The 13,118-nt window shown below is 37.9% G+C and overlaps 1 protein-coding gene across 2 annotated transcripts in view; it reads left to right on the top strand.

The window, feature by feature from the left end:
• Window positions 1-13,118, top strand: part of ezrb (ezrin b) — a 33,429-nt gene that overhangs the window by 1,997 nt on the left and 18,314 nt on the right. Inside the window, exons 2-3 of one of the 2 annotated variants that reach the window (XM_008397519.2) lie at window positions 209-343; window positions 7,984-8,067. In XM_008397519.2, the coding sequence (XP_008395741.1) occupies window positions 332-343; window positions 7,984-8,067 (96 nt within the window). In that variant the 5' untranslated portion in view covers window positions 209-331. Of the gene's footprint in view, window positions 1-120; window positions 344-7,983; window positions 8,068-13,118 lie in introns of those variants that run through there. The other variant, XM_008397518.2, reaches the window with a different exon arrangement.

The raw sequence follows: 13,118 nt of genomic DNA on the forward strand, positions 1-13,118 counted from the left end.
TTATGCATCTTTGTATGGAAAGCAAAAAGCATATCTTGGTTGTTCGACTTTTATTTTGAAGTATTCCGGCGTAGCTCGTGCTACGTTTGCGGACTTTGATGATTCATCTTCATGATGACTGTCGCCCGCAGGAGTGTCGACCTGAGCAGCTGAGTTTAAGTAACGCACAAGTGGCTGAAACTCGTTTCTCTTCTTTTGTCTCTCTCAGGAGGACGCTCTGAGATCCGGAGCCGCGCACGGAGGACACGTCTTTATTTTATTTATTATTTATTTCTGGTTATCATATTTAGCAGTTTTTTTCCTTAGCAGCTCGGGGGAAAAGGACGGCAAAATGCCCAGAGCGGTAGGTGACCCTTCATTGATATTTTCACTCGGTGCCTGTTGAATCACTTGTGTTGTTGGAAACCTGAGGTAGCGCTTACACTAATCATAAATACTTTAATTTTACTAAAATATTTCACTAAAAATATTTAAATAGCATAAGTCATTACAGACATAGTGTGGGAGTTTATTGAAAGATGATCAAAAATCTTACTTCACTAACTAGATGGCGCATAACGGTATAAGATGGAATTTGAAACAAAAAAGACAAATATAAAAAATATATATATATGAGATGTGGCTAAAGTGTAGGTTAATAAGTTGTCAGATTATCAGTTGAATCGTATTTTCTTGTATTTCAAACAAAAAAAGTGTATTGAAAGTTCAGCTGTCTGGATTTTGGGAGTTGTCCGCCAGTTGAAGAAGAAGAAGAAGCTGAACTATATATTCGAACAGGTTTTTTCTCTTCACATTCTCCTGACTCACTTTGCCCCACCCCAGTTGTTGCATGGTGTACAGTCATACACACCCCTCTTTCAGCTTTCTCCTTGGAAATGCCTGGCGAGGCACACATGTGTATCTGATTGTAGGCAGGAAAAAGTGATGGAGATGGTCTGGTTATGAACAGGTTGTCTACTTTTTCCCCCTCCAGTGAAATAACTCTGATTGGACTTACTGTTGTAAAGTGGAGTTTAATAAGTAATTTATGCAAAAGAGGAATAAATTGGAAGGATAAAAATATATCCACTATTATCTACAGTTTGTTGTAGTGAACAAACCTGTGTTGTGATGACGATGACCAAAGCAAACTATAGGAGTCATAAAGTGTGTTGCTGGTTTGTTTTAAAAGGCCTCTGGGTTGTCATGAGTGTTTCTGTGGAAATGACATCACTGCCATGTGAAAGCATCAACAAGCCGTTGCCACAAAGCAGCCTTTTTGGACCATAATATTAGACTGTACGGTTGACTTTCCATGGCAACGTGAAGAGCTCAGAAGAAGATGCTGACAATGTGTCCCTCCCCTGTGATTCACCCAATCTTTGCCAACAGGAGAACTGACAAATGGACACAAAGTCTGTATTTTTAATGAAATTATTCCAGACGGCTTTACACTTTAAAAATTCATCTCGCAACTGCCGAGTCTCACTTTCGCTTCTGGTGAGATTTAAGTAAGAAACTGTTTTTTTCACATCTGTGAAAAGTGTGAAATTAGATTAACAGGCTTGAGGAGTGTGAGTCGAGCCAGCATTTAATACAAATATAAAGGGAGGAAAAAGGCTCTGCATTGCTAACTGTAGCTGGATCTCTGTTCATATTTCCTAGATAATTAGCAAAACTCTGAGATTTACAAAAGACAGTCAACATTTTCGAAGTGTAGCAAAGTTGCTGTAATGCCTTCAGGTTTTCTGCTAAATCTTTACATCCTGATTAAAAGTAGTCACCTGAATGAATTGCAGATGTCTATTTTTTTACATCTTAATTTTTTATGAAAATTGCTAACTTAGAGTTTTCTTCCTTCATTAACAATTTCTGTCCTGAACACAGTTGTTTCAGTGATCTGTTGGTGCTTAATATGTTCACTGATTGGAAGGATAATTGGATTTTTGAATTTCCCACAATTCTGCCATTGGTCTTAGCTGGTCATCAGTTGATTTCCTTGCGTATTTTAAACATCTTACATTTGAAAAGTTGAAATTGAAGGTTTATTTTCCACATGGGGTGAGTTATGTGAAATGCCCCTGTGGGTTTGAATTCTCAAATGATTGTCGTTCTCTTTAATAGCATAGCAGCAAAGCCTTACAGAAATCATCAAAATCAAAGGTCACGCCTAACCGAAAATATTTTCTGACATTTAGCTACAGGGAAGAAAATGTAACGAATAGCGATGCCAGTAAAATATGAGTCACCTGAGCTGCTTTTCTCCACTGAGATCAAAGGATGAGAGTATAAAGTTGCTTTGAATTTGATCCTAACTTGCATAGAAGCACGTAAAGTGGCTGTGATTTATACAAGTCGTAAACTTGGCACAAAAATCAAACAGCATTAAGTGGTTGGAAAGGAGAGGCTCTTTTTTTACTATAAGAGCTTGAACCATATTTAAGGACCTGTGTGTGTGTGTGTGTGTGTGTGTGTGTGTGTGTGTGTGTGTGTGTGTGTGTGTGTGTGTGTGTGTGTGTGTGTGTGTGTATCGCTCCCATATCGACGGCTCTGTGACTCATGTGTCACTTATTTCAATGACACATTGTGAGAAGTAAACGATGGCGCTCCTTGGCTCTCCCAGAATCCCGTCTCCTTGAGGACGCGAGCCAAACAAGGAGTGCCTAGTATCACAGGAGATCATTGATGATGGGTGTTTCCATAGTTACGGCCAGTTCTATTATTGGGATTTACCAATTTTCAACCATTTTATCACTTGATCTCATGGGGTACTCCCTATAGGTGTGATCCGTGCTTCAGAAACCAATAGGACTGTATTTAAATACTCCTAAGGCTGGTCCATATCTCTTGTAGATGGTTTTTATGTGAATCACAATGGCGGTTCCCATTGTTCTGGATACTTGTTGCTATGCAGAGGGTTAAATATTGAACAGATCTGACTCAGGAATGCAGCGCAGCTTATTTTTTGTAACCACAGATGTGATGACCACCTCAGTTCTTTAACTTGACTGGTGCCTGTTGGCTAACCTGAGGGAAAGGAATCCGCCTCATGATTGACCTGATCCACAAAGTTTCAAAGCCAACACCTGGAAAAATATCAGGGATTTTTGATGTGCCTTAGCATTTACCTCCTTTTGAAAATATACTTTCTGTTTAAGTAAGACAAAAACTGGATATAAGGATCCAGCAGTCTATTGATTTCACAAAAAAAAAAAAAAATCACAAGTGAAAGATTTTTTGAATCAATATTAAAACTTTTGCTACAGCTGAAGACAGTGTCCTTCTTTACAAGAAAACATGAAATTGCTTGGAAAATAACTTGTTGGGCTAAACAGACTTCTGACAAACCCTGAATGAATTTCAGGTGAAAAGTAAAACGGTAAAAAGAGAGCGACTGATGCAGCAGTGTCTATAATAGTTTGTGAGTTACGTTGGTGTGAATTCATGCTGACCAACATTTGCTTTAACGTCACTTTTTTTTTTCTCTCTGAAATGTCTATCATTTCAGCACCAGGATACCAAAAGCTCTATTGGTACCAATTACAGCACAATGGAAATCTAAGAGTCCATTAGTGGAACCTGCCTGCTTGTTGCATTAAAATGAAAATGCTACATGTCAGAACCTAAAATGTTGAATACCAAAATGGAAAAATAAAAATCTTAGGAAAAAAAACAGATTTTTTCTAAGCTGTTATGTAATTTAATTCTAAATACAGCACATTTCTTTTGAGTTTTGTTTTTTCGCTCGTCAAATCAAATCAAAACAAACAGAACCAAAACTAAAAGTGAAACCTATGATGGAGGACCAAAGCAGCTTGTAAACTTTTATAGCCTAGATAGGAGTGTATTCTACTCTGGATGTATTTTTACCGATTTTTGATCATTTCTCATTTTCTGCAAATAAATCCTACATTTTTGCTTGGAATTTCGGAGACATGTCAGTAGTTCATAGAATAAAAGGGTAATTGTTAGGTTTTGGGTAAACCCCTGATCCTTCTATTCACCATAAACCACACAAGTGCTTGCTGAAGGTTTTATTTTTTTCCTGAATATCTCAGAGCAGAACTACATCATTTACATGAACAAAGATGAGACGTGGAGGTTCTGAAACTAGGCATCCATTACTATACCTTCAGTTTTTCATGACAGGATGGAAAACATTTCAGATTCAAACTATAAAAATAAGATTACTACATGATGGGAGACGAGGGGAAACTCTGAGTCCAGCCTGTGTAAGGAATAAACTTGACTTTATGTCTAGAAGTCTTTGGTTATGCAGCACTTAAATGCATGCCTATTGCTTCATACCTCTGCAGCCCTCGCCTCAAAATGCCTCGAGGACATGAGTATAAGCCGCCTAGAGTTCCACAAAACATGCAGACTGGACAACCAGACTCCCATAGTGCAACTCGGGGTAAAGATCTAGCCCACGGTGGCACAGTCGGGATAAGAGCCACTCTTGTCCTCCGTAATCTGAGGTTGGGCAAACAGTCCTGCAGTAAACCTTTCTAAGGAGACTGATTCCATCTATAAATGGATCTCACTGTCATGTCCCCTTTCTTGGGAAATAATTGGTTTGAAATGACTCTTAATGTTAAAGTTGATAATAGACATGTTTGTTTTCCTGGTTACCAAACTTGAATACACTTTGTTGTCATGGCAGCTTATATTTGACTGCTTTCCTAGCTGAAAAGATGAAGTCAGTTATTACTGTAATGACTAATATGGAACCCTGCATACGTTTGTCTGACTAAAGCCGCCCATCGTGGAACTGTGGGGCCCTGCCAGGTATATTTTTAGGAAATGTGTCATGTCTTTTTTTTTTTTTTTTCCCTGCTGTGAATGGTCACAGTTTATTGTTCGTTGCCGTTGGAGAACTCTGGTTCAGATCACATATCACTCGGTTTCTTTTGGCTCGTCTGTGCCACACATGCATTTATTCTGCTTTGTGTGTTTTTTCTATAGGTGCTCTGCTTGTAACTTCTTGCAAATGTGAGAAACCTTCCCCAAACTGTTCAATGTCTAGATCATCATTTTTAATAAAAGGAAAACACTCGGTAAAGCAGATTCAGTTCTGGTGGGTATTTTTGGTAATCTGGCTCCAGTGAGATAGTTTGGGGCTGCCGGGGCAACGCAGCTGAAAGGAAAGCTTTGTTTTGCTGTAAAATGTCGTCCCTCCTCCCTCCTTTCCTTACATTTTAGCTTAGACTTGAAACTGGTCTCTTAATTAGGCTGCTGACTCTTAAATTTCAAATTGTGCACACATGTTCTGTTGGGGTACAGAACTTCAAAAACATCTGTAGCTGTAAGCTGTAATTTAATTTAGGCTGTAGGAGAAGGTGTCTTGCCTTTCAAAGTTTTCAATTTTTATGGCTTTGACTTCTTGTGAAAGTAGCAGACATGTGTTACGAGATAACGGTCTTCTTGACTATCCACTGTCTAGACTGCTTCTTCCTTATCATCTCCTTGACCGGCGTAGGAGCGGGTGCTTTCTGTCCAATGTTGTGATTGGATTTGCTGCTTCTGCAGGATTTACCATCACTAAGCCTTTGTAGATTCATGGGAATCAGAGTCGCACTGAGTCACCAGACAGGGGCAACCCTCTTCCCGTGGGTGGCGTAGAGATTCAGTCACAATGGACTGGAGATGAAATATGTCACAGGAGACTTCTGTTAGCTGGCTTTCTCCCTGTCCACTGACCTCTTGGTGTCATTTTCATAAGCCCGGTCGAAACTCGGAGGGTCCGTCTCTTTCATAACCTCCGCAAATACCAGGGACTTTTGACATTATATCCACAGGAAAAGTCATTCAGTGTGTGCTTTGCCTCAAAGCAGCCATTGTAAATATTTGTGGGTTGTTTTATGGCCTTTGTCTAAATTCTCATGACGTTTGATGATTGCTAACTAAACCTACAGTGCTGAATATTGTTTCTCCCCATTATGATACGCGGTTGACGTCATTTTCTATTATTCCGTTTGTCACGGCAATCGTTCTGTTTGCATATATATATATATATTGAAACTGTGGATTAATCACCGGGGTGGATTGTTGTGACAAGAGAACTGACTTGCTGTGCATGATGCGTGGCTCAGTTAGATAGCTGTCCTGTTGTTGCAGATCGCTGAGATCAGTCATTAACCAGAGATCTGGAAGATGTGCCTTATTTCTGAAAATGGGACTCTAGTTTAACCAGCACTCTAATATCATGGTTTGCTTTCTTGGAGCATGTGGCATTTTTTAATGAAAAAATGTGTTATTTACTTGAATTCATTTTCTGGATATTTGAATACCTCAGAATTTGCTGCACAGTTTGGTTCAATCAGACAGTGTGTTTCTGAAAGTGCAGAGCCCCTGCTGTTTACTCTGCAAATACACCCCCTTACCAAACATACGCGAATACACACACATACACCCAGGCGCTGTTCTGTAGTAGTTTTGCATGCTTTACCTTGCAGTACTGTGAAAGAGTTTACCCTTTAAGGAGTTTGTCTGATTTTCTTTTTTTTTCTTTAAAATCATGTTTTAATGTTTCAAATTTGATCAATTTTAAAATATGATTTAGTTTATTGAAGGAAGGACATTATCCAAACCAGCTTGACCCTATGTGAAAATACTTCTTTCCATGTTAAATTATGAATTGAACTGCTTCCTGGAAAGCTAAGTTGTTTCTCTAACCACACCCCTGTCTGATTATTACCCAATCTGTTAAATTAAGAGACTTAAACAGAACCTTTCTGGCAGCAAAAGTTGGCAAAATTATCTAAAATGGCAACACACCATGCCCTAAACTAAGAAATTCAAGGACAAATGAGTAAAAAACAGTCACTGACATTTTTAGATTTAGAAATAATTTCAAAGAGCTTTATACGGTTTTGGGAGAGTCTGGCCTATAAAAAATTACTCCAAGAGTGTACCAATGACTTATCCAGAAAGTCAAAATGAACCCAGAAGATCTAAGTTACTTAAAACCTCACTTTCTTGAGTTGAAGTTAGTGTTATAAAAAAAATAAACTGCGAGGAAACAATTCCCAGGAGAAAACCATTCTGACCAAAGGAATAACCTTAAAGCCACAGTAGCTAAGCAAGCTTTACAAAAATATTTTTATTTATTTATTTATTTTTTTTACATTTTTGTTAAAACTGTCACCATGTCATGATTGTAGGAGACAGATATGAAAAGATCAATCTCCTCTACTTCCTCCCGGTGCTGCCATTGCAGTCTGAAGAGATGCACTGCTCCTGGTCAAAAACAACCAACCCCAGCCAGGAGGAAGGTCTTGGCGCTGTTAATCAAGCTTTTGTATGTGCTACTAAATATTCTAATGGCAGAGAAACAACTTACCGTTCCAGGAAAGCTTTTTATCTGCTGTCATAGGCAATGCCAACTAGCCTGAGCATTTAGGGAAGGGTGTGAGTGGAGCATACATGAGGGTGATTGACAGTGCTAAAACATTCGTCTTGGCTCTCTTTTTTTTATTTTTTTATTTTTTTATTTTTTATTTTCCTGATGGGGCAATGTATTTTTTCAGATGACGGCAAAGGCTAGAGGCAAAAGAGCTCCATCTTTTTTCACAGATTCTTTCATTAGCTGTCGCAACATAATGATGGAATTTTAACAAATGGGTAAAAGCATATATATATAAATATATTTTTTTATAAAAACACACCACTTTTAAGCTCAAGCATACAGGCTGCTTAAGTTCATTCCACTTTTGGTGACTTGGCAAGTTTAGATTGAAGAGGAAATTACTATTTGACACAGGGCGAGGTTGGTTTGGCCAATTTTTTTCTTAATAAATGAAATCGATATTTGAAACCAGGCTCTCGTATTATATTTCTCTAATGTTAACTTTTGTTTAATTTCCTAAAATGTAGCAAAAACGCAAAACAAAAAAAATATATAAGAAGATAAACACTCAAAGTGCTGCGTCTTAAATCTTGTGAAAGATTTGCTCCGTTTCTCTGTGTCAGCTTTTAAACTGCTGCCGTTTCGTTCCTCTACAGGTCAATGTACGCGTCACCACCATGGACGCTGAGCTGGAGTTCGCCATCCAGCCCAGCACTACAGGCAAGCAGCTGTTTGACCAGGTACAGTGAATGTCCTTTCTCCCCCCCCCAGTTTAACCTTTGTCCTTTCAAATGAGGTGGGTGACTTTCAGACTGAAGCCTGTTGATAGAAAGTGGTAATCAGATCAGATGCATTCAGAGAAATGTCATCTGAAAAGACAAATGAGACAGTTGATGTCAGTATTTCGAAATTGAATAACATTTATTTTAACTTTTATGTATTAAAGATTACACTTTTTTGATCTTTTCTGATTATTTGGAGTTATGGTGACTTCTAAACATGTAAAAAGGAAAGGCGTGTTACATTAGTCTATTGTCACTTTTAAACAATTAAATATAGATTTACATTTCTTACCTTTTTCAGGAATTTAGCTTAAAAAAGTCAAATTTCAATCATTTACCTATTTAAGTGGCATGAATGAAAACCCTGTAACTGATGGGCTCAGCAGGCAAACCTCCAGGGAAAATCTTTGCATGTACATTGTGCTTCCTGAGTATTTATTGTTCAACACATTACGCACACAGCTATTTTAAGCTGTGTGTGTAATGTGTACAATTTATGTAAAAATTTCCACAAAGCCATGCTACTATTGGTATGGGTCATGATGCCTTCTCAGACATCCCCAAAAATGCGATTTTTATTTTTTTTGTATCGCTGAATGGGTCAAGCATGTTTATCTGAAATTCATCTGACTCTGCTCAGCTACCAATTCATCTCTATTGAAAATAAAGTGTTATGTCACCAATTTCTAAGGATATAGAAAATATAATTGAAATTTCAGCTGTATGTGAACCATCTTGTAACATCTAGCTGCTTTTTTGTTCCTGGAAAAACTCTAAGAAAAGACCAAAGTTGGGGAAGATTTAAATGGTAAAACTGATTAACACAAATAAAAAAGTTAATGAACTTTTAGAGTAGCTTCTCTGATCATTTTGTTAAATTTCGGCAGTGTACACAGCCCGTTTAAAGCCTTTTTTTCCCTCAGTTCAGTTTAGCTTAAAGTTGTGAATGAAACCTGTTATTAGAAAACGAAAAGTGTGTTTGGTAAAGGCAACTTTTTTTTTTTTTCTTTTCTGTTGGCTGACAGCTTTATCATTTTAATTGGAGTCATTTTTCACGGAGGTCAAAGTCACCTTTTAAAATCAAGAACATCACTGTTCTGTGGTCAGTTTATTACTATTAATGGTAACTTCCTAGACAATAGTTTGTATTTTCCTTTCTTGGAGCGTTTCCATTGTAAAACTCTGTCGTTTGGATCCAAAAGTAGATGACGAATGATTAGTATGAGCTCGACTTTGGCTTCATGACAGGACTAGAGCAGGAAAAGCATTGTTTTAGCAACTTCCTGTAAAACCCGTTTTTCAATAGCATGTCTAGCAACTGTGGCTGCCAGTCAGGGGATTCTCCCATCATCTCAGTTGTTTATAAAACCAACAAGGTTACAGTTTTTTTTTTTTTCCCCAAGACGGACGAGCCATTAGTCTAATTATAGCTGCTGGTGAGTTTTTCCACCTACCCGTTGAGATTGCTGTGCTGTTCCACAGTTCCCTGTTACAAAGTCAGAGGTAGTTAAGTGGTCGATTTTGATGCAAAGATCAATCTGCCACTTTGAACCCGGGCCTGGAATGGTTTGTACCTTGATTGGGTCACGTTGCTGCAGCATCGGACAGGTTCTGTCGGAACGCTGAGTAACAGCAGTGAGCTCATTCTCGGTCTGGTGTGGCCCCATGTGGTCAGCACTGATCACAGCTTTAGTCCCCGTCTTTCAGGTCTTAAAGAGAAACATCTGCCACTCCCCTACACACCCTGCTGCAGTTTCACTTCCATGTGACTTTGCACTGGTGCTTCTTTTATTATCTGCCGAGCATCAATTTCAGCTTAATTGATGCGTTTGTCAGCTATGTTTAAAGACCCTCCACAGCAGTATTATCCACTGCAAACAAATGTGCGAATAACAGCAAGTTTATAAAATGCAAGCTTTTTAAAAAGCACACTTAATTCCACTTTGTATTTGAGTTTATGACATCAACATCACAAAAGACAAAAGAATCGCACTGATTAGCTGACATTACAGGAAAATCCCATTTCGAATTAATTTGATTTTGACATTTTATTTTATTGTCTGTGTTCATTGTGGCCAGATTTTCCTTAAATCCGCACACTGTTCTTAAATAATGCTTAGATGTTTTTATGCTGTCATGCCAAAAACAAGTCCACACAGCTGAAGGAGGGATTTGGTGAAACACGGTAGAGAAACAAGATGATTATAAATTGACATCTTGAGTTCTGATCAACTGATGCCTGTTGTGATGTCACCAGAAACGTACATTGGGAGGCTTGATTTTTTTGTGATGTAGATTTTTATCTCAACTAAATGCCATCTTGCAACAAAGTCGCAAAACAAAAAGAGAAACCGTTCATAAGATGTTGTTCGATAAGTGACGAACCAAAATTTATGTCTTATTAAAAGTCTGCCTAGGAGCTTTAAAAGGTTTGAGTGATGAAACAAATCCAGTTTGGTTTATAGGTGCCTGATGCAAAATACCAAACAAATTAAACGTGACACCCAACTGCTATGTCAGAGCTACATTCAAAGTTTGCTGCAAAGTTGTTCTAAATAAAGCAGGAAAAAGTGTGAATCATAACAGCTCTCATGTTAACATGTTCTTAATTTCACTTATTCTTTATGTTGGTAAACTCACCTTTTTTCCCCACTATAATCAAAAGGGACTGTTCCTCACCTCAAAGAGCACTCTTTCATCTTCGTGCTTTTTGTCGCTGTTCAACAGCCTGACTCTGTCTGTGAACTCCACCCTTCCCTTCAGTCGGTGGACTTTAGGTTATTCAGTTCAGAGGATGCAGAGTACTGCCATTTCAGTCCAGCAACGTACCCTTCTTTCACTGCTGGGCCTAAATCTCATAAGCCAAGACGAGTCGGCCTCAGTCCTTATGTGAATGGCTGGAAGACGAGTCTGTATCTTTTTGCTACGCCAGCTTTCTGCCGTTGTGGTGTGGCAACTTTCACTCTTTTGCCTAAAAGCAGTCTGAGGTAGCTGGTCACTCAGAAGCTGAGAAGGATCTACTTCTTTAAACTGACCACAACGGTTTCAGTGTTTGTTTTTATTATTTCATTTTCATTGTGGTTAAATGTTAAATGTATTATTGGTACTGATCACAAAGAGATTCTTGATTCTCATGAGTAAGAATAAGGATGAATTTATTTTTTATCGTGCATGTCGGCTAGTTAGCTAGGAAGCTAGCACCTGGTGCTAGAAAGCAAGCTATAGCTAAAAAGAAGCTTTCTAGCTTTCTTTCTTTCTTGGCAAGTAAAATAACTAAGAAAAATTTTGGATCAACATTCTTCTTGGCTAGTAAAAGCTAGCTTGGATGATTGCAATAATCTACATTTAGTTTATTTTCAAGATCTGCTGGTGGAAAGAGATGGCATTTTTTTTATTTACAAATCTGTTTACATTTTTAACCAAATGTCTTGAACTAAGGTTCTCCGTGTATTAAACATAATTATGTTCATTCTTCTAGCACACTAATAGGATGTTGCCTAACTGAGGAATATTTATATAAAATTCTGCAATGCCTGTTAAAAATGTGCTATTTAACCAGGTTAAAATTGCAAACCTGTCTATTTATAAAAGCATAAGCCCTTAACTTATGCTTTTATAGATAAGATTTCTTTCAGTAAGGAATTACTGGGCATCTGAACCCTCAAAAGTCATGAGAACTTGCCAGAACACCTTCCTATTACAGAACAAATGCAATTTTGATTTAAAATGGGTTTATCACTTCTTTAGGTGAAGCTTGTTTAAGCTATAATGGGGCTTAATAGAATGTTTTTATTGTAAAACAAAAGATTATGTGTATCTGTGTGGTTGCGAACTGTATCTCCATCTCACTCAGTCATGCCTGAAGCAAAAACAACCATGAAAGGCCTGCTTGTTTTTGTAGAATCTCCTGTTTCCTGATGTTGCATTAAGTAGAATCCATTAGGTGCTGCCTGAACTTGAGCCATTTGTCTAGTTAGTCCCACATCCCAGTCTGATCCTGTATTTTGTGCAAACCACAAACTGTGTGGGAGTTTTTGAGTTTATTTTCATCGTTCTTGGAGCTTATCCTTGGTGCATGCAGCCTCGCCAACATGTTCACTTAAACTTCAGCCAGACATCTTACCAACTCACCTGCTGACTGGGTGGAGATTTTTGGAATAGATGTGTTCAGAAAGGGCTTGGCAAAGGGTCGACTGACTTGATAACGGATGCATAGAAGCAAAAATGTGTAAAAAAAAAAAAAAAAAAAAAAAAAAAAAAAAGTCCCTGTCTGGTGTAGGAAAACTTCTGTGCACGCCATAAAGACAGACTCTGGTTTCTCTCAGAAGCCAGTGGAAAATTGTAACTCCTCCCGTATAAGGAGTGATTATTCCAAACCTATAACTGTCTTTTCCCAGAATTAAAAAACTTATTGTAAGGGGGAAATAAAAAATGTTTAAACTGCCTATCTTTTAAGTATTCCTGTAAGTTTTTCCAATGCGGTTTGACTTGAGACTAACCTAATAATCTGCATTGATGGATACTAATAAAAATTATGTCGTTGAAGAGTTTCCATGCCCAGATGCAGACCAGCTGTTTTTCTTCTTGCCTTTTGTCATACTAGTAGGTTGTGTAGATTTGGGTACAAATAATTTTTCATTATTAATACAACTAATAATTTTGATCAAAATTACTCAATTGAGAAAATTGCCAAATAGTGTAGTGTTATTATTTATAAATACCTGCCTGATAAGACCTAGATTTTAAAATAATAGATGAAGGCACTAGTCTAACACAGATGTTACCTGAACAGCAGGACACTACACAGGTGTATGGAATGAAATACAAATAACTTCTCTCAAGTATACAAGGGTATATTGACGATAAACTCATGTTTAAAAAAACAAAACATAAATGTGCATTAATTTTTCATTGTGCACAGTTAAATGCTTTATTCACTAGGTCTGAATTGGTAATCGGTTAGCTGCAGCGTTGGCTCAGAACGTGGTCGACTCCACAGCGTTTGTTCA

This window comes from Poecilia reticulata, linkage group LG21, assembly GCF_000633615.1.
Source record: "Poecilia reticulata strain Guanapo linkage group LG21, Guppy_female_1.0+MT, whole genome shotgun sequence".
NCBI classification, from domain to species: Eukaryota; Metazoa; Chordata; class Actinopteri; order Cyprinodontiformes; family Poeciliidae; genus Poecilia; species Poecilia reticulata.